Genomic DNA, 22,134 nt, shown 5'->3' with positions numbered 1-22,134 from the left:
AAGAAGCACCGTCTGCTGCTCAAAACAGATTTAACTGACCTGCTTAGCACCTAACTTCAAGTTCCAAATTCAAGTACTGCAGTTTGCACAACACCAACTTCCTAAACAAGATATGGAAATGAAAGAAGGCACAGAAATAAATGATCAAATGTTAGAATGGTTTAATCATAGTCACAATTCTGCTTCCAAAAAATGAGTCTTTTTTTTCTTCATCTAACGTCTGGAAATGTACATAAGGCCACCTGAAAATGTACAAGACTTTGACAGTGTGACAAAACTCATATGTTCATATTTATATAATTGACAATATCTTACATTTCTTTTGCTTACAAGGTAGTAGCTGTTCCAAAATACAGCACTCTTCTGTACAAAAATAATTCTGTCATATCCTGTGAAGTTTTCCATGGCAGCAGAGGGGCCCAGAAGCAGCCTCATTTTAAGTACAGAGCATTGGTGTTCCTTTAAAACTGTCACACGTCAGAAAGACAATATCAACAGGAGATGTTATAAAGCTCCGCATACAAAACGAGGCCGACCTTTCTCATAACAGATTTAAAAACAAAAACCATGTCAGATCGAGAAGCCATAAAAAGACCGGTTTTAAAATAACGCTTGATCAAATAAAACTGTATACATTATATTTGAGGGGAAAGGGAGTGATGAATATACATCCACATCAAAATGCACATTTAGGCTAATTCTTCCCCAAAAGTGTAAAAGACATCCATTTACAGCATCAACGTTTACAAATGTACAACTGTACAGACGAAATAAAAGCATCACTACCAATTTATCAAGGCCTGTCAAACACAACAACTAGACTTGTCAATTAAACTCACACTTATTAACTGCACATATACTACATGTATTCTACAATTATTCATATGAAGCAAAAGCCATTACTACTAGCATCACAGAGGAGTTGTATAGCTTTTTAGATGGCCCCACTACCCTCCCCACCCAATTCACTAGAATATTCAGACCAGAATTTGTTTTAAAGAATAACTGAATTAAAACAACCTCATGACGGTCTCACATAAAATCATCCTGTTATTTTTCTCATCTCATCTCCAAATCCCAATTCTACTCTCCGCTTTACACACTTGGGATAAAAATATTAAATAAAAAAAACTCTTACCCAAGCCCCCTACCCAAAAAAGCAACAATTTAATATTTACTCATACACAAAGATGCTATAAATTTTTGCTAAACTACTTCTATGCAAGAGATGAATATTCAGTACATAAAGATACCGCTTCTAGGGCAGTGTTCATCTCAAAACTACAAGACAGATAGATGTTCCACAATACATGATAAAGAAATAATTCCAAGTTATTAAAAACCTGTTACAGCATGCCTATGCTTAACCCGCTCCAACCCCCACCGCCCCCCAAAAGCCCCGCTACGGTCATTTAATGTAAAGATTACAACCAGGTTAAACTTCCACTATTCAACCCGACCTCGTGCTCTGCTTCTGAATGAGAATAAACGTCTACGGTAGCCATGTCTGCCGTAAGCCCCCAAGCAGCCACATAGAGTGATCGGCCCAAAAAAAGAATCATAGAGTAAGACCGTATAGGTGGGGCTTAGTGGCATCACTGCCTACGGATGCAACAGCGTATGTACGCATTTCTCAATGTGCACCGTTTAGTACCAATGCCATTCGTTGCCGACTAGTCAAATCAAGCCAACTGCAAGCCAACAGTGCGACAGACCGATGCACCAGTCTGCGGAAAAACAGCGGGGAGAAAAATAAAAAATTCGAGGCCATCACGAGCCACCAACTGGATGACACTCCCCAAAAAATTAAGCACAGAGCTCTCCAAAGCAAATCATTCTAGTTGTTCAAGTAGAGACCAGTGGATGACTAACTCATTGGCACGAGAGACATAGTAATCGTCGGTGGGACAGATGGGTTTCATAATCTATCCATACTATGCAGTGCTAGAAGTAGAAAATTGATCCATCAGCTGCTTTGGCATTGGGATCATTGTGTGGTAGTAGAAAGATAATTATTTATATATTATATTTAAACACCTGGCTTTTAATTAGAACAGCTGATAGTAGTAGTAAGTCTGGGTACAAAAACAAATGGAAAATTGTTTAAAAGGATCACTCAAGTTCGGCCTTATAAAGTCACTTGCTGGTGTAATTGTAAGAATTGTACATTTTCAGCAAATGCGGTTCCTTTTTTTTTTCTACAGAGAATTTACAAGGTAAAAAACTAAATGTACAGGATTATATGAAAAATCAGTCAGTTACATAATAAACAAATGGGGGGAGGGGGTTGTGCTTTACCCAAGAGATTGCCTGCAAAACTGTCTGCTACCCCCTCCATGGTGGCCACGTAGGGGACCAGCGCTGAGGGTAGCATTAGAGTGGCAAGGTCAGTTGTCACAGCATTTCATAGGTGAAGTTGAAATCTTTTTTTTTTTGGTAATTCAACAGAGGGTGTCAAAGGTCAGCCCTGATGGCTCAGGAGCTAGAAATAAGAAGGTGTGGGGGGGGGGGGGCAGCTCCTACTCTGGTCTTTAGGTAATGGACACAGAAGGCAGGACAGGCCTACATGAGGCCGTTGGCGGGCCCTCCGATGGGCCCCAGGTCAGAGCTACTCTTCATGTAGTATTTCTCTAGCTTGGCCAGGATGTGCTTGCCGTAGGTGTACTTGCGCAGGGTGGCGATGTGGGGCCGGATCTGGGGGAGCAGAGAGCAAAGATTAATTAATTACACCATTTATGGTGGGACTGGACCAATCAGGTTTAAACGTCGTTCTTGTTTTACATTTTTAAAAACAATGCCGTCTGCCTTCCACTTAAAAAGTCTGCCCTTGAAGGATACTAAGACATAAAAAATGATGGGACAGCAAATGTCCATCTGGTCAACATTCCACATAAAAATACAGGACTTCACACAGCACTTGGCAAGGAGAGACTCCTATGGCTAACAATTAGATTTAGGATAACAACTAGGAATCACTTAATCAGAGTATCCTAACCATGCTGTACCGAAAACACCACCAACCTTTGGTTTTATGGCAATAAATGAACCTGGCTTAAATTAATCTGATCTAAATGAACAGGCAATAGGAGATGTGGGATGTGCTCACTAGGAACCAAAGGCAAGCAAACAGGGAGAAACAGGAAAGGGACTAACCTGAACTTGTCCATTGAGAAATGCTCGTTTCCGTAGCAAAATGTTTCCCGTTGTGAAACTATTTGCACTAATGACTTCACCTCAGAGCCGATGGTATATGCCAACCCACCTTGTGCATGATGATCTTGCGCTGGGCGGGTTCGGCCATGTCGATCATCCGCTGCACCACGTAGTTGGCGTACTGGTCCTTCATCATGGTGTACAGGGCGCTGTGGGGGCCATCCTTCTGGCAGCACACCTCGTCAATCAGCAGGGCCCGCTCGGCACGGGACGAGTGGATCACACACTTCTCCACCACGTTACTGAAGGAGAGACGAGAGGTGGACTTAGTTAAAAACACTAAAACTACATGGGCCGGTGTCCTGGACACTGTCAGCCTAGTCCTGAACTAAAAAGCTAACTCACTGGAGAATCTACATTGAAAACCATGGGAAACCACCCCATGAAGCCTCAGAATGTGATTAGTCTCACTCAGTGGAGGCTTGTGTCACTTTAAAACTGGAGGCTGGCCTCATTGTAATGGCTGGAATGGAATAAATGGATCTCACTCCCACCAGCTATGGAAAGGTATCTAAAATGAAAACAGCCCTATGACTAGTAATGGAGAACCAAAGGGTTTTGCCTTACCTTGCAAATTTGTGCTGGCTCAGGAGGAGCACCTTTCCGCGGACCTCTGCCACAATTTTGCTCTTATCTTCGGGTCTGCCGTGCTCCAGGACGTGCTGGATGACGTAGTTGCCGTACTGATCCTGCAGAGGGCGATGGAAACAGAAGATAGTGAGCGTGTGTGTGATCACGTTTCCCATTTGCCACAAAGGAAAACAATAAATTACATAATCTTGTAATGGCATTTAGTTAACCCCCACTATGGATTCAATACTTTTCAGACAGACAGTTGAGACGGATTTTCTTGTGACAGAAATCTACAACGACACCCCCGCAGAATCGTATCAATAGCACCAAATACCACCATGTCATCACTGCAGATTAAGGTCAAAAGACCAGAGAGGCTAGTGATTTGCGTGGGACTCAGGCCTATACAGGTCTATGAGCAAACAGCAGCATCTTTGTCCCTTCAGGGCCAGCTGATAAGACAGTTATGGGTATGGTTGTGAGGGAAAACAACCCAATACACCTAAAGCTGCGCAGGAAGACAGACACTGAAACTCACCTGACCAGATAATAACATCAATAGTGCCAACATTTTGACCATCTTAAATGATGGCGATTCCTCATTAAAACAGTTTTTTTTTTTTTTTATGGTGCAAGGCCTGGCTGGGTAAGGTCAAAATGTCACAAATATTCCAACTTCAATTCATTATTTCTCAATAATGCTTTCAGATAAAAATGTCAAATATAAGTCAACATATATAGTTTTAAATGACCTGTTTTGTCCTGGTTTCGTGGGGAATCACCCATGAGTATCATGCCTTATTATTACAGACCCCCCCCCATTTGATTTAATGCAAATTACATTGTTTGATTTACAAACCTCCCCATAATTTTGCATCATTGCTCAACATGGTCTGATGGACTTTACCCCTAAGTTCCAAGAACCCACAGTCGAGTTGGAAGCCTATAGAACAACCCATGTCAATGTTGGGGGGGAGAGTCCAAATTGTGGCAAAACAAATGCTCTTGACTTAGGGAGTCTTCCTACCAAGCATTGAGGATTACAAAATCACAGAAGTAAGGAAGAGAAGAGTGAAGGAGGGAGGGAAAAAGAGGAAGAATCAGGAGGCGCCCGTGACCTAAGAGAGGGATTATCCAAACAGAGAGAGCCGAGAAGTGGGGTGCTGTGAATCCTCTACGTGACAGAACAGAGAGATTGTTTATAAGCGAAGGAAGGAGAAAAAGGAGGGGAGGGGAGGGAGAGGCGTGCTCTGTGAGTTTAGAGGAGGAAAGAGGCCTGCAAAAGAGGGATAGAGTTTAGTGATGGTAAAAGGCCTTTACTGTGTAAAAGCACACTGGTTGTTGAGAGAGAGGGAGAGAGAGAGAGCGAGCGAGCGAGAGAGAGCAAGAGAGCGAGAGTAGGGAGGGAGGTGACACGAGGACCACGTCCGCGTGGGAGGGAGGCGAATTGCTCTGACCTTAAACAGTGCGTCGCTGGACACTGTATAATATGTTTTGGGTGTCATCTCCAATGAAACGCCTTGATATTTCTAGATGGAATAAGTGGGGGGGGTAATTAACATAGGTCAGAGGTAGAAATCATTGACAGCATTAATACACTTATCCTTATCTATCATTAACCGTAGGATTAACATTAACTGACAGGGCTCACAGTCGTGTTCGTTAGGCACCAAAGGGAAGAAAACAGATTGAAACAGGGAGGGACTGCCGGGACTTGTCCAAAGAGAATCGGCCATTTCTGTTTTCCGTCACCCTTTCGTGCCCTAATGAACACAACCCAGGCTACACAGCAACACTAACCACACTAACAATTAAAACAAAACTCCACAAAAACTACAACACACACCTAATCACATCTAACAACCACAAAGCATTACATTGTCTGTGTCTGGGCGACTGGGGCCTAGTTATGAGTTGAGACCAGGGGCTTGCCTGGCCGCACTTACCTGGCCGAGCTGCTCAGAGTGCTGGTGCAGCTCCTCCAGGATGGGCAGGGTCTGCTCCTGGGTGCAGTGCTCCAGGATCCTCTGAATCACCCTGCAGCCGTAAGGGTGGGTGGACAGCACAAACACCTGCAGGGAAGAGACAGACAGCACAATACACCTCAACAGAATGGGTGGCAGGCTCCCTCGGGTCTAGATAAGTGAAAAATAAAGTAACGCTTCAGATAAATGGAATTAAGCAGAACATTTATTAAAGCGTAGAGTATGTCGTCATTAGCTGGCGCTCAATGCCGACGTGTGAAAATGTATTTAACAAAACAAAAAACTTGTAAAGGGCCAAATGAGCCAGTCCATACATTGAATCCTAAGGAGAAAATGGGGGGAAACCTTTCTACTAATAGCCTGTGTGTCTGGGTCGTTTTCAATAAGTGAAAATTTTTCTGGAGCGGGCAGGTACTGCTATTGGAGCTGGTCCAATAAGAACATAGATTTTAGTTTCCAGTTGTAAAAAGTGTTGCTGCGGTGTGCCCTGCTGAACACGAGCCTGGCTACACCCATAACTAGGGGTGCGTTCGTAAAGTCACTCTGGCTCTCTACTCCTATTTCAGAGCACTCTCGTCCGAGTGTGCCAGCGCGCAGAATAACTGATGAATTTACAAACACGCAACACCCGTCTAATATGACCGGTGTCAGTAAACATTGGCAAACAATTGTTGCCAGCAGCACAGTTACAGTCACCAACGCTCTAGATAACATGAAAACAGCCTAACCAGCTCTGCTAGGGCGAGTAAAATGGTCAGAGTGAGGCGTTCTCTCATTTGTGTCTGGGAGTAGCTAGCAAGTTATCCAGTTAGCTTGGGTGCTTGACTGCTGTGGTGAGGTCAGAACGCTCTGATCAACCCTACTCCTTGGCCAGTGTCCAGTGTGCGCCCTGAACGCTCCTAGAGTGAAACGTTCTGAATTTACGAACGGACAATCTGACTACGCTCTGAATTTACGAACACACCCTAGGATAATGAGATTTATTGGTGCATCATAACGGGTTTATGTTTTATGGGTCGAGCTCATCAGGCATTAAAACACGGAGGGACAACTTAAACTTGTTCAATCAGAAACACTCATTTTCTGTTACAAAACATTTTCCATTGCGTGCCCTATTGAATGGGCTCTCACCTGGCCCTGGAAGGCGTCGATGATGAACTGCAGGGCCTGGGGCTGAACACACTCGATACACTTCTGCACCACATGGTTCCCGTTCTGATCCTTCACACACTTCAGCACGTGGCCGTCCAGTTCTCGTACTATGTCACTCTGAGGAAGGGGATAGAGAGGGAGAGGAGTCATCTATCCATCCCGCTCATATCCATCTATCAATTTTCTACCAGTCTTTGTTCATCCCATAGAAATAGAATGACTAAATAATGATATTTCTACAGTACATCCATCCATTCTCTTCCTTCCAATGGCTCATTGATAAGTCTAATTTCTACCATAGTCCTCAATGTAAAGGGCAATTCAGAGATGCTTAAGACTGTTCAAAGTGAACAGAAAAGATCACAGGACCGTATTACACAGTTCTATTCATCCATCCACCATGCTTACTGGAGAGTACACTAATCAGAATGCAGCAACTGATAACCCTAGGGCTTCGTCATGGGCTACATCATGGGCCCTGGTCAAAAGTAGTGCACTATAATGGGAATAGGCTGCCATTTGGGACGCATCCTAGAAGCAAATAAAATGATCTAACGAGAAGTGAAGATCCCACTTACAATTACCTGCTGGTCAGAGGAGATAGACTCCAGGGCCTTCTGGATGACCCGGCAGCCGTACATCTGCAGGGCCAATGGCAGCACGTGGCCGCGGATGCGGGTGGCCAGAGCCAGCTTCTGATCTGCACTGCCGAACTGCACAGACACAAAGAACATTTCAATTACGATGCAAAATTATGGCGACTTGAAAGTTTGTTCATTTGCATTATATAATGTCAATTTTAGTCATTTAGATAACCGTACAATAAGTGCAACCAACTAAAGTAGTTAAGATAATATCACGATTAATATTTAACCTTAAAGAATATATATAGATGTGCAATATCAGTGCTAGTAAAAATCGAATTATCAGACAGGTACTGGTTGAAGGCACACTAACAGTTGGTATGTTATGATCCAACGATAACAAGTATCCAGAGTGCCATCGAATCTAACCCGACAATGGTTCCCACCTCAAAGAACTTCTGGATGACGTAGTTTCCAAACACGTCGGTCATCAGCTGGTAGGCTGCTTGCAGGATCTCCCCAAACACCATCTGTCTCTCTGCCGGGGTGGCCCTCTCCAGCTTCTGCTGGATGAACCTGGAGACAGAGGAGGAGGGAAGAGGAGGAGAGGGAAGAAGAGGAGTTAAGAGCAACCCGAGCATTATGGTGATGTGTTGTTTTTCAAGAGCATGATAGTGGGGCATAATATGCAGCAGAGGATGTGTGAGTGTTTGTGTACCACTGTGCGTGTGTGTCCATTCATCCGTGCCTCTATCCGTCACCCACCTGGAGCCGTGCTGGTCCTGGGAGAACTCCACCATGTGGCCGGGCAGGTCACGCAGCTGCAGGTTGGGGAAGCGGTTGTTGCGGAAGTCCTCCAGCAGGCGGCTGCGCCCACTGGGCATGACGTCTGAGCGGCTATAGCGAGGACGCGACGGCGGGAACAGCTGACTGCTGGAGCTGAACAGGCTGGACGTGCCCCCTGCACTGCGGTACTTGGCCTCCGCGCCGGGCGCCGCCGAGATGTAGCGCCCACTGCCGTTCGTCAGGCCGCCTGGAGGTTGGGAATACCGGGAGGGAACAAAGGATGAGGGGGTGTAGCCATAGAAATAGAATTTCGATCCTCAGTATGTAGCTTGAATGGGAATCACCTCTCTGGTCACCAATTCTATGCATGTATAGCCATCCACTTAGACAGTGGTGGTTGAGTCAAGTGAAGTAGACAGATAGTATGTATGTATGTATATATATTTTATAGGTGGAGATTGTAGTAAGAGTCCTCGCAGCTCTGCATGAATCTACTCGTGTATGTATGAAAACAGACATTTCCAGCAAGACTGACTGACAATTGCCGCAGATGCAGGATAAAGACATACATCTCCATTTTGTGCAACACTATTTCCTCTTTTGAAGAGTGAGTGAATTACAATGGCAGGGTGGCGACAAAACGTCATGCAGCGATACACAATTAATTTCTAAATATATCTGCCTGCCCATCTTATGTTCATATACAGTGGGGGAAAAAAGTATTTAGTCAGCCACCAATTGTGCAAGTTCTCCCACTTAAAAAGATGAGAGAGGCCTGTAATTTTCATCATAGGTACACGTCAACTATGACAGACAAAATGAGCATTTTTTTCTCTCCAGAAAATCACATTGTAGGATTTTTTATGAATTTATTTGCAAATTATGGTGGAAAATAAGTATTTGGTCAATAACAAAAGTTTCTCAATACTTTGTTATATACCCTTTGTTGGCAATGACACAGGTCAAACGTTTTCTGTAAGTCTTCACAAGGTTTTCACACACTGTTGCTGGTATTTTGGCCCATTCCTCCATGCAGATCTCCTCTAGAGCAGTGATGTTTTGGGGCTGTCGCTGGGCAACACGGACTTTCAACTCCCTCCAAAGATTTTCTATGGGGTTGAGATCTGGAGACTGGCTAGGCCACTCCAGGACCTTGAAATGCTTCTTACGAAGCCACTCCTTCGTTGCCCGGGTGGTGTGTTTGGGATCATTGTCATGCTGAAAGACCCAGCCACGTTTCATCTTCAATGCCCTTGCTGACGGAAGGAGGTTTTCACTCAAAGTCTCACGATACATGGCCCCATTCATTCTTTCCTTTACACGGATCAGTCATCCTGGTCCCTTTGCAGAAAAACAGCCCCAAAGCATGATGTTTCCACCCCCATGCTTCACAGTAGGTATGGTGTTCTTTGGATGCAACTCAGCATTCTTTGTCCTCCAAACACGACGAGTTGAGTTTTTACCAAAAAGTTATATTTTGGTTTCATCTGACCATATGACATTCTCCCAATCCTCTTCTGGATCATCCAAATGCACTCTAGCAAACTTCAGACGGGCCTGGACATGTACTGGCTTAAGCAGGGGGACACGTCTGGCACTGCAGGATTTGAGTCCCTGGCGGCGTAGTGTGTTACTGATGGTAGGCTTTGTTACTTTGGTCCCAGCTCTCTGCAGGTCATTCACTAGGTCCCCCCGTGTGGTTCTGGGATTTTTGCTCACCGTTCTTGTGATCATTTTGACCCCACGGGGTGAGATCTTGCGTGGAGTCCCAGATCGAGGGAGATTATCAGTGGTCTTGTATGTCTTCCATTTCCTAATAATTGCTCCCACAGTTGATTTCTTCAAACCAAGCTGCTTACCTATTGCAGATTCAGTCTTCCCAGCCTGGTGCAGGTCTACAATTTTGTTTCTGGTGTCCTTTGACAGCTCTTTGGTCTTGGCCATAGTGGAGTTTGGAGTGTGACTGTTTGAAGTTGTGGACAGGTGTCTTTTATACTGATAACAAGTTCAAACAAGTGCCATTAATACAGGTAACGAGTGGAGGACAGAGGAGCCTCTTAAAGAAGAAGTTACAGGTCTGTGAGAGCCAGAAATCTTGCTTGTTTGTAGGTGACCAAATACTTATTTTCCACCATTAATTTGCAAATAAATTCATTAAAAATCCTACAATGTGATTTTCAGGATTATTTTTTCTCAATTTGTCTGTCATAGTTGATTACAGGCCTCTCTCATCTTTTTAAGTGGGAGAACTTGCACAATTGGTGGCTGACTAAATATTTTTTTTCCCCACTGTATATGCTCTCCAATATATATATTTAAAACTTGATCTTACCCAGGTGAAGGCTGGAGGAGGAGCCGTGAGAGGAGGGCAGAGAGGGTGGGGGTGTGAGGGGGGAGTGGCCCGGTGTTAGTCCAATGGGACTGGGCGAGGAGTAGCCCAGGCTGTTGTAGAAGGGCTGGCCAATGGGGGTGAGGCTGCTGCCGCCGCCGCCGCCACGCTTGTACAGGTCAGAGCTGGCCAGCAGGGAGTCCCGGCGAGAGACACTGCTGCTGGTGGAGCTCGACACTACGGGAGAGAGAGATGAACACGGGGAAATATAATGAGGAGAGAGAGAGAAGACAGCAGGGAATCTAAAGCAGGGGCAAAGAGAGACCTTTACATATATCACAAATCTTGGAAAACGCAATTAATTGTCAAGAGAAAAGTCTAAGTGGTGCATGACATCACATTTTATGTACGCTTTTTGCATATGTACAATGAACCTGAAAGTTCCTTCTCCACTAACCTGAGGAGCCAAAGCCTCCGAGTGCCGAGCCCAGGCCCACGCCCAGGGAGCCGCCGGCGCCGCTGAAGCCCAGAGAGGAGGTGGGGGAGAACAAGGAGCTGCTCTGGGAGCTTGCCGGCACCGACCCGGAGCCGTAGAAGGAGCTGGAGGGCAGGCCCTGGTTCTGCTGCTGCTGGGGCTGCTGCTGGGGCTGGGGCATGGAGCGGTACAGGCCGTTGGGCTGGGGGCCTGACATGTTGTTGCCCGAGCCGGACGCCGAAGCCGCGGCCGCTAAATAGACAGAAGGGATGGAAAGAAAAAGCAGCTCAACACGGTTCAGTGGTCCCCGTTTGGAGAGGACAGGGGGTGGGGTGAGCGTATTAACACTGCTGGACAGCCCTGTCCGTATGAGCAATTCATAATTGTAAGATTGAGAGTCTAGATTATAAAGCTTTGCTCATTTTTCACAAGCAAAGTACAGTAATATTGTGTTCACACTGTAAACGTGGCACTCATTCCACTGGCTGCTAAGCCGCCTCCAAAAACACAATTTCCCACAATAAACATGAGGAGAACACTGGGCCAAACAACCCGTGGTACTTACCAGCCTGCGCTGCGGCCTGTGGGTTGATGAGGAGCGGGGTTTGGACCAGGCGGACGGGCCCTCCCAGACCACCGCGGGCCCCGGGGGCCATCACCAGGGTTCCGTTCTGGTCATAGTAGGCGGCGGGGGCCAGCATCTGGTAACCTGGGTGGGCAGGAGACAGACAAACTGAGGGGAAACACACTGTGAAAACCAGCCTGGTCTATGAAGTTGCGTGTGCTCTACAAGAGGGCTAAAGATGTGGTATCTTACTGCACCATAATCAACAGTAAGAGAAAGGCAGTTTAAAATAGTATGTACACGAAGGTATTCCCACAGTGGGAATATGAGAGACAAGTTTTCATATCAAATTACCCCCCTAAAACACTACACGACCTGTTAAGCCTGTTTGAAGGGGCTAAAGGGGAACCTCAACATGCCTTTGAAGGCTGGCATAGATGCACATAATGCTGAGAGCAAGTATACTATATTCAAATGCTACTCTTCACCTCTCACTCCTTGGGTAAAATCCAGAACAATTGAGGGTGTTACACCGCGCCGACCCAAACCAAACTCTATTGGCTCGGATATTCTCTTTTCACATTGTCCTTTGTTCCTGCAATTATGTGAATGCTTAACCAGGCCTGATCAGTACAGCTTGGTTTGGCTCAGTAGTGTTAAAAACCCTTGTGTGCTCCTCAACTAACACTACTCGGTCACTGACCTGGCATACCAGCATAGGCGAGAGCAGGGTTGGCGGCTGCGGCTGCTGCCAGGGACTCCTGCTGGCTCTGCTGGCTCTGACCAGGGGTGAGGGGGCGCTGGTTGTTCCCAGGGCGCATCACCTGGAGAGAGAGAAGATCAAGGGTTACACCACAACCTCACTTAAAATGACTTGAGTCATCTGAGACAGAGGGAACATGTACAAGATCAATCATGGTCACTTCCAATATTCCTTTGTCTATAACTCTCTTCTCAATACTTAAATTAATTCTCCAGTTAGCTGCTGTTAATTGGGGAAATGCCTACCTGTTGCTGTCCTGGCCCTGGTCCCTGATTGGATGCCTGCTGGTTAGCATTGTGACTGGCAGCCGCCGCGGCAGCCTGTTGCTGGAAGAGGTTGGCAGGGTACACGCCCCAAGGAACACCATAGTACTGGGGGGGAACCACTGTAGGCCCTAAGGGAAGGGAGTCCTCAGTTACTACTACCAAACCTGTGGCATGAACTTGCAATTCAATTGAATTTTATACAATTGTTGGGTGCATGGAAGTAGAAGATGATACACTCACGTAGCAGTAAAGCAGCTTTTAATGAAGGTACCCACTCAGAGTGAAAGAGGTGCTATGTATGAATACAGTTTGTGTGTGTGGAGAGTGCTAACCGGCAAGTGTAGCCGCTGCGGCCAGTCCTGCAGCGGTGTAGGGGTCAGCTCCGGGGGGTCCAGTGTTGATGATGTATGGGTTTGGCACAAACGCGGGAGCAAGGCCGGCTGAAGAAAACATCCAGTTAGCAGTGCGTCCATATTGAATAACACATCATCCAATATCAAATTGCCGTCAAAACCACAATGAAATCCAACTAGTACGGCATTCGGTACATTTTCACGTACAAAATATTCAACCTTAATACTACACCAACGACTACCCAATCTGGCACAAATATGCTCTTTATATGTACGTGTGCAGTTTGGAGCCATGTAGATTTATGAATAAATCCACGGTACATTACACTGTATATAGTAATAAAAACTACAATTATATTCATAATATTATAATTTAGGGGGTGCTTATATTTTTCCTGTTATACACTTGTACAAATTTGGTGAACCAAATTGAGCTCCAACTTACCAAGGTGTTGTTGCTGGGCAGCAGCCAGAGCATACTGTTGCTGCTGGGCTGCAGTGAGCTGCTGGACAGTCAGATGGTTGGACCTCTGGAACAACTGGACAACAAAACAGAACCAGTTAGACACTTTAATACCCAAGTTTCCACTACTCTCAGGGACAGGGATGCAAACTGGTAAGGGCCCAAAAAGGTGACAAACAATTTGCACGGAAACATACGAAAGTGTGCCTATTTTCAGAGAACAACAAGTACATAATACATATTTGATTAATCTCAATATTCCTAACTTTCCAAACCACAATAAACAGAAAATATTGTCCTGGGATAGGGGTGAGTTGGGTTCTTTGGTCTGGGTTTAAAGTTACAGCATGTCACTTTTTGGGCGGCTTGACACCTAGAAAAGTGAGTTATCGATCTGTCATTCTCATTGAAAGCAAGTCTAAGAAGCGGTAGATCTGTTCTATGTGCGCTATTTCTATGCTTCCCGTTCTTAAGTTTGTGTCTTTTACTTTCGGTTTTGTACACCAGCTCCAAACAGCTGAAAATGCAATATTTTTGGTTTTTGAAAATATATTTCACAGAGGTTTACATGGTACAATGATTCTCTACACTATAGACTGTTTGTTTTGTCACATAAACTAAAATTAGGAAAACAATTAGAATTTTAGCAACCAGGAAAGATTAAGATTTTATTGCCAAATTCAGTTTTCTCCGTTTAGTTTCCAGGTTTTGGATTTTCCCTGTTTTTTTCCCAGGTTATTTTTCAAGTTGCCCTTTAATTAAATTGCGCACCAGGAAGAGACATTTGTGTTTGGCTAGCAGTGTTTCTGCAGAGGTTCTTGTAGCCGTGTTTGCAATTCAAATGCTAATCTGATTGATACAAATCCTCATGATATCATTCTGCCAGATAGACCTACTTTGCAGTCAACATTTCATTGGGAAGGTTTTTTGGGAAAGCCATTAGATTATGCAGAGAAAACATTAAAGTCATGCTAACTGGATACACAACACACAGGTGCACAGAAACAGTTACTTGTTCAGAAAGTTGCAGGAAATAAGAATCACTGATGCATTATTTTCATGAATGATGAGAAACTACTGTAACATAACTACTTTTCTAATAAGTTCAACACATTTAACTTCCTGTGCTCAGTCCAGCGGCTCAGCCAATGATTTCGATAGGCTACACAGACCCCACCCCAAAAATACATTGTTCCTTCAGATCTACAAGATTCACCAAAGAAAAGTTACATCAATCTATGCACCGAAGAGAAATGTAGTCCCTAGTTACAACTTCCTGGTTCAACCCACCTGCTGCTGGGAGTTGTAGTCAAACAGGCCAACAGGGGTGCCGGAGGAGTCCACCTGGATCTGGTTGCCGGCGTAGTCGAACTGGAGGGACTCCACACCCTGCTGCTGCTCCATGTTGCCCATGTTCTGGGCCTCCTGGCTCTGGAAGTCCTCCTGCTGCTGGGTCTTGCTCTGGGGCTGCATGGTGTGGTGCTGGAGGTGGTGCTGGTGCTGCTGATGCTGCTGCTGCTGGTGCTGGGCCATCATCTCCAGCCCGGCCTGGCTGGGGCCCATCCTCTCCACCGCTTCGGTGGGGGAGGCCTGGCGACTTCCTGGGGTGGGGCTGGAGAAGGGGGGGGTACATATGACGATATGGACTTTGAGGCTTTGTTCACAACTGTCTCCCAGCAAAGTCTCACAATGACATCGACTGCCTTAATCAGTTGCACTTTGAAACAAAAGTATTAGAACGTATTAGTCCCTAGGTCTAATACAGCTTGGAAGTGACTAACATCTTATCTGCATAATTCAAATAACTTTCATTTTCCAGAGAGGGCTCTATGTGTGGTGACGGATTGGTAAATACATCTCAATTATTATTTAACGACCCCATTCACCCCCCAATAATCACTAAAAAGGGCCCATACTTGAAGTCTTTGCAGTCTCTGTCCATGCCATTGAGCAGGCCTCTCCCGTTGGCCTTGGCCACGTCACTCTCCTCTCCCACTTTCATTTCTGGGCTCTTGTCCCCTTCAAACGGGGACGTCTTGTCTTGCGCGTCGCCCTTCTCCCTCCCGTCCGGGTCAGCGTCCCCTCCGCCCTACAAAAGCAAAAATAAATAAACATTGAGAAGGCTCGTTTCTCCAAACAGACACAACGCTCCATTGGAGAACACAAGGCTAGAGCCTAACCCTAAGCAATAAGACAATTTGAAGCTTCATTTGAGGTTGCATTTCTGGAATAACTCTAGACCTGACAATTTTTGTATCACTATTGAAGCTGATGTAGATCTTCTGTTTGTTCTGAGTGGATCGGCAAAAAAAGGGCAGAGAGCGAAAGAGACCTTGGCAGAAAGACTTACGTAGCCACCATTCCTGTAACGGCCATCCATCTTGTCACCGGGAGAGGAGCTCAGGACGTATTCCACCATGCTCACGCCAAGGCCTCCGCCCTCGGAGCGAGGGGACAGCACGGAGTTGGCATCGCCGTTCCCATGGAAACCCTGTCCGGGTCGTCGCTGCACCATGATTGGTTGGGACACCGAGTGATCTGCTCATCAGAGGAATAGGGGCGGCGCAAAGAATAGACAGCCAGGAAGGTGAGACACTCATAATATGGAGATTGTGCTCAGTCAATGCAGAGACATTTCTCAAAGGAGAAAAGGAGTTTCAGTAGATACAAAAAAATAATATTTGCATGGTCTTCATGGTACCAGTTCAACTATGTATTAACTGCAGTATTTTAACTCCACGCACTAAACTGTAAGGCTATTTATTTATGCATAGAAATAAACTTTGATTTTGGGTTGAATTGGCCATTTTGTTAAAAGCACCACTAATTCTGAGTAAATGGAATTTTATAAAACAAGTTACACTTAAGTAACTAAATGTAATCCCCAAAAGTAATTATTTCTCATGAGAGGGCCATAAACAATAACTAGTAATGCTGCATACTCAAAGAAAATGTTTGAAGAAAAAATTCTCACCTTTCTGGTAAAATATAGTTATACATTGCTGAGGTGTAGTCACTATTGAGGACACAAGCTCAAGTATACAGTAAAAATATGATAGAAATATTTCATATGATGTACTTCCTATTCAACAACTATATGAATAAAGTTTGAAATGACTTGTATGCTTTCTAAATATATACTGAACAAAAATATAAATGCAACATGTAAACTGTTGGTCCCGAGTTTCACGACAAAAAGCGTATTGCTCTCAAATTGTGCACATATTTGTTTACGTCCCTGTTAGTGAGCATTTCTCCTTTGCCAAGACAATCCATCCATCTGACAGGTGTGGCATAACAAGAGGCTGATTAAACAGCATGATCATTATACAGGTGCACCTTGTGCTGGGGACAATAAAAGGCCACTCTAAAATGTGCAGTTTTGTCACACAACACTACCACAGATGTCTCAAGTTTTGAGGGAGCGTGCAATTGGCATGCTGACTGCAGGAATGTCCACCAGAGCTGTTGCCAGAGAATTGAATGTTCATTTCTTTACCATAAGCTGTCTCCAACGTCATTTTAGAGAATTCGGCAGTATGTCCAACCGGCCTCACAACCGCAGAAAACATGTGACCACGCCAGCCCAGGACCTCCACATCCGGCTTCTTCACCTGCGGGATCGTCTGAGACCAGCCACCCGGACAGCTGATGAAACTGTGGGTTTGCACAACCGAAGAATAATAGGGAACCTCATCGTGCTCGTCGTCCTCACCAGGGTCTTGACCTGACTGCAGATCGGTGTCGTAACCGACTTCAGTGGGCAAACGCTCACCTTTGATGGCCACTGGCACAATGGAAGTGTGCTCTTCACGGATGAATCCCGGTTTCAACTGTACCGGGCAGATGGCAGACAGGGTATATGGCGTTGTGTGGGCGAGCGGTTTGAGCATGTTTGGGATGCTCTAGATCTACGTGTTGCCGCCAATATCCAGAAACGTTGCACAGCCATTGAAGAAGAGTGGGGCAACAATCCACAATCAACAGCCTGATCAACTCTATGCAAAGGAGATGTGTCACACTGCATGAGCAAATGGTGGTCACACCAGATACTGACAGGTTTTCTGATCCATGCCCCTACCTTTTTTAAAGGTATCTATGACCAACAGATGCAGATCTGTATTCCCAGTCATGTGAAATCCATAGATTAGGGCCTAATGAATTAATTTCAATTGACTGATTTCCTTATATGAACTGTAACAGTAAAATTGTTGAATGTTGCATGTATATTTTTTGTTCAGTGTAGTATAATCAAATTATTAAATAACCAACTATAAGATTTCACCTTCCTTATAACTGAAAAAATACATGTGTATGTTTAGTGTTAGAGAAAATGTGCATACTTTCTAAAGGTCCCCTAAATAGGGGACTTTACATCCAAGAAGTTAAAGCTGCAATGTCACTTTTTGGGCGACCCGACCAAATTCACATAGATGTGTGTTATAGATCTGTCATTCTCATTGAAAGCAGGTCTAAGAAGCGGTAGATCTGGTCAATGTGTGCGATTTCTATGCTTCCCGTTCTTAAGTTTCGCTTTTGCGTCTTTTTCACTATTCCGTTTTGTACACCAGCTTCAAACAGCTGAAAATACAATATTTTTGGTTATGGAAAATATATTTTAAAGCAGTTTAGATGGTAAAAAATGTTCTTGAGCTGATGGTCGGGGGGCCGGAACATAATTACAAATAATTTGTAGACCGCAAGAAGCCCAAACAGATATAATGTTTGACTAAAACAATCATTTCAATCCTTGCTTACATTTGTATATGATCATGTCGTATCTCTACATTATGTGTTGGAAGGCTTGGGAACAGATTTCTTGACGTAAAAATCAGTATTTTATGTCCAACAATTAAAATTCCACACACATCAACAACAAAAAATCTATACAGAGAGAAGTATTTATTTTTTGCTCAGAAAACTTGGGGGGCCAAATAAAACCACCCGCTGCCAGTTGGGGAACCCTGCTCTACACTAGTTTTGCTTGTTTTGTCACATAAACTGAAATTATGCTAACTATTAGAATTTTAGCAACCAGGAAATGGAGGAGCGATTTCTGCATAGTGCCTCTTTAAGAATGCATGCATATGGGGGAGCAAAGGGGTTGATAAAAATAAAAATAGGTTCTCAAAAAACCCTGAGGGTAAAACATACAGACAGACCAGCAGAGGCACAGAAAACCACTCACGAGAAGATCCCCAGGCATTCTCCCTCCACTCCTCTCCAAGAAGCATCCCTTTCCTTCCATCCTTGGACAAGTCATCCGAATCCCACAGTTTCTTTGCTGGCAGGAGCTGTAAAGAGAAGGCAAAATGGCTACTTGAACATTATCGACATTCTGGGTCACTGTGGGAGACTTCAATGGAAGATGTAGGACAGAATCTATCCTAGGTTTAAAGAGAGAAACTTTAGATGTTGTGGTGGATCTCAACCTACCTCACCCATGCCCCTGGACTCCAAAGCAAGGGCTTGAAAACCATAGTTCATCTCATCCACAGTTCGAACCTGAGAAAAAATATGTATTTTTGTGTGGCTTCAGTCAGTTCCAGCATATACACAATTCGACCCGGCAAAAATGGTATGCTCAGTCATGTAAGCTAGTTCTGGACATCATAGTGAAATTGGAAGAAGGCAAATGGATGCCAACTCCTGCCACACTTGCGAGGTTGTCCTCAACAACAACAAGGACATTATGAGTCTAAATAAATTACCATGTTTACTAAAAAGTAATACAAATTACATACTACTGTATACACTGTAGGGGTTGTTGAAGCAGAGGATGAGAGTTAAAAATCTGAATTCTATCCTTAGATAGAGATCACTGGCAGAGACCCCCCGACAACAATTGACTTGGGAAGTGTGTGTGTAAACAGGCTGGGTGTTTAAACTACCCATTAGAATGACCCACTAGGATATTTGACAGGCTAATGCTTTCTACATTTAATATTTGTTGAATGTGATTTCTATGAAACAGAAGTAAGTGTAGCTTTCTAAAGAGTGGGAAATCTTTGGCTGGTGCAATTTATGTCATGCTCTACGCTGAAACAGCAAGGGTCTCTGTTGTGGTAAAGTAGTTTCTAGAAAGTATAAGATCTGCTTCTTTCAAATATTTTACCATTCTCAAACAGGAAGCTTGTAGCCAAGCAGTTTGGCTCTGGCAAAATCATTGTACCTGGTCAATGTGGTTGCCATCTCCAGTGGGCCAACGGTGCTTGCTGGGGGTGTAACCTCCAAGCTGCTCCCCAGGCTGCCTCTGGAAGAAGTAGCCCACTGTGGCATCATCCTGAGAGCGCCCACTTAGTGGAGGCTGTGGGGTGCCTGGGATGGGGTTGGGGCCCTGCAGACGGTGTGGCCCTCCAGGGCCCTGACCTGCTCCCCCCATGGCGGCCAGGGATCCCCCTCCGTGAACTCTGACGCCCCCGGCTTCAGGGGCACCGTTTGTGTGCAGCATCCCGCCTCTTGTCTCCTGCCAGGCCACGTCATTCATACCTAGGATGCTGCATGGAACGCTCATTCCACGGGGAAACCTTTGGAGGGGGAGATAACAGAACATGTCAGAGTAGAGTTGCTTTACATTGGATGCAGATAGCACTTATCAAACATCATGTATAGACATTAGCCTGAGGTTTCTGATATAAAATGTATTTGTATTTATTAGGGATCCCCAATAAAAGCTTATTGAATGAACCAAACATATAATATATATCTATTGTCTTTTTTGGTCCCTAACAAAGGCAGAGTTTATTTGCTTTGTTTCATAAGTTACAATAACATTTGTAAGTTGACACACTGAAAGGTCTGTAGAATTTCAGCATAAAGCACTAGCAGCTAGTGTCAATATAAACACGCTAGTTAACAACATAATCTTCTCTTGGGACGTTACCTGCCCTTTCTTTGACTTGGCTACCTAGCTTGCTAGTTAATTTATGTAGCTAGCTATTACATTGTTACACATTAATAAACTTGAACTCGTTGCTAGCTAGCTAACATTAGCTAATAAATATTCAGTGTCCGAAAGTCTGTGTAATATGCGATTTGGCCTTCTTAGCCAAATAACTTAGCTAACATCAATCGCTAACATGGCAAAATGTAACTAATTAGCTATAGACAGTGGAAACAAATATCTTGATAATAACAATCAAAACAATTTTAGGTAGATGGATAACGTTAACTAGCTAGCCATCTAGCCTAGCTAGCTTGCTAACTAACTTGTTAGCGTCGCCAATCGAACAATGAATGTCTGCCCAAGGAGTGCTAAACTCTTCGGTGTCGGGTGTGTGTTTCGTCAAATAAATATTACAGGCAGCATGTGGCTAGCTAGTTACTGTAGTTCGTCGGATTAGTTTGGCTAGCTAGTTAGCTAACGTCATTCAAACAAGTTTTTTTTATCATGCGAAATGTATAACATTTGCCAACTAACGTTTGCTGGCAATTTAGCATAAAGATAGTTTGCGATTTCTCTGTTCAGGACAACGGGCTAGTTCACTGGAAAAACAACCGTTCGTGAACTACGTTAGCTAGCTAACATTAGCGGTTAGCTACCTGACGTTAGTTTGCTATACTGACAGAAGCCAAGTTAGCCAGGTAACTAGCTAGCTAACGTTAACAGTTCACTTGCAAATCCAGCGTCAATGTTGAATTTGTTTGTTAAATTAACTAGCTAGCTAGCTAGCCAGAAAGCTACATTTGTTGATGCTACCATAGCTAGCTAGGCAGATTAAGGAAGGCCTCTTACCTTTTCAGTTTGATAATAAAAAAATAAAAATAAATGACTAGCTAGCTATTGTAGTTAAATAAGTGCATACAATAAAAGCATAGCTCTCCGTTGTTCACACGCCGTTGAACAGTTGTAAGCAAACGTTGTTAACCGAGCGAACCATACAAATGCCGTCTGGTGAGCTGCATTAACAAAACACCATTGCTGCTGGGTAACTACACACTCACTAACAACATGGCCCCCCTCCAAGTTCCAGAGGGGCCTTACCCGCTAAACAAAAGGGGGAAATACTCAACGACCACAGCAATAATCCACGTTTAAAATAGTGAGAATACGTACTACATCGCATTATAGACATTTAGAAGATACTCACGCGCTGTCTTTTCGGTTGAAGAGCGATGTTTGTTCAAAATGTCAGGGGTATAAATGTATATTGTTTTGTTTCCGTGGAGATCGGTCTTTTAATGATTTGGGATTGAACGTGCAATATATAGGAGTTGGACTATATCACGCTAGTGCCCTCCCTGCAGCCTGTTATGCATATTGTACGTTAATTACAACCGCGCACTAAAATGTCAAACAAGCAAATATACTATTTGCAATTATAATACAATATGAAAAAATACCCACTCATAATTTCTCAATTATTGACATGTGGTAGCCTATACATGATTTATCTGTATCAAAAGTCTACTCTAGGGAGTCATTCCAGTGCGTCTAAAGTTTGAGTAAATGCTGATCAATATGATGATGGTTAATCAACATGACTATGATTGTTATAATTCTATTGGTGTAACTAAAACCGACGAAGACGCATGTTCCTATGCTTCTATGAGGGGGCCCACTGTACTGTAGCCTGTTGTAGGCTATAGTTTAGGATAGGCCCTATGTGTTTGCCAAATGGATAAAC

The 22,134-nt window shown here is 44.2% G+C and overlaps 1 protein-coding gene across 13 annotated transcripts; it reads right to left on the bottom strand.

The window, feature by feature from the left end:
* Window positions 1-144: 144 nt before the first annotated feature.
* LOC121552090 (pumilio homolog 2) lies at window positions 145-21,731 on the bottom strand. 13 transcript variants are annotated; one of them, XM_041864796.2, is made up of 23 exons: window positions 21,598-21,731; window positions 19,680-20,034; window positions 18,944-19,012; window positions 18,696-18,801; window positions 15,858-16,045; window positions 15,424-15,596; window positions 14,798-15,119; window positions 13,490-13,583; window positions 13,024-13,131; window positions 12,671-12,819; window positions 12,366-12,486; window positions 11,663-11,830; window positions 11,080-11,349; window positions 10,626-10,859; window positions 8,273-8,540; window positions 7,954-8,083; window positions 7,502-7,636; window positions 6,903-7,040; window positions 5,733-5,858; window positions 5,244-5,315; window positions 3,781-3,902; window positions 3,263-3,455; window positions 145-2,694 (listed from the first exon to the last, which is right to left on the bottom strand). In XM_041864796.2, exons 2-23 carry the CDS (start codon window positions 20,019-20,021, stop codon window positions 2,563-2,565), a joined length of 3,660 nt encoding a protein of 1,219 aa, XP_041720730.2. In that variant the 5' UTR covers window positions 20,022-20,034; window positions 21,598-21,731; the 3' UTR covers window positions 145-2,562. The 13 variants fall into 13 exon arrangements, with proteins under 13 accessions (XP_041720730.2, XP_041720733.2, XP_041720736.2 ...); XM_041864799.2 differs by having other exon boundaries at window positions 7,508-7,636; XM_041864802.2 differs by having other exon boundaries at window positions 11,663-11,806.
* Between the last annotated feature and the right edge of the window lie 403 nt (window positions 21,732-22,134).

The sequence above is a fragment of the Coregonus clupeaformis genome, chromosome 36 (assembly GCF_020615455.1).
Source record: "Coregonus clupeaformis isolate EN_2021a chromosome 36, ASM2061545v1, whole genome shotgun sequence".
In the NCBI taxonomy this organism is placed as follows: domain Eukaryota; kingdom Metazoa; phylum Chordata; class Actinopteri; order Salmoniformes; family Salmonidae; genus Coregonus; species Coregonus clupeaformis.
Note: the sequence above shows the minus strand (reverse complement) of the source record. Positions and strands in the feature narration are given on the sequence as shown.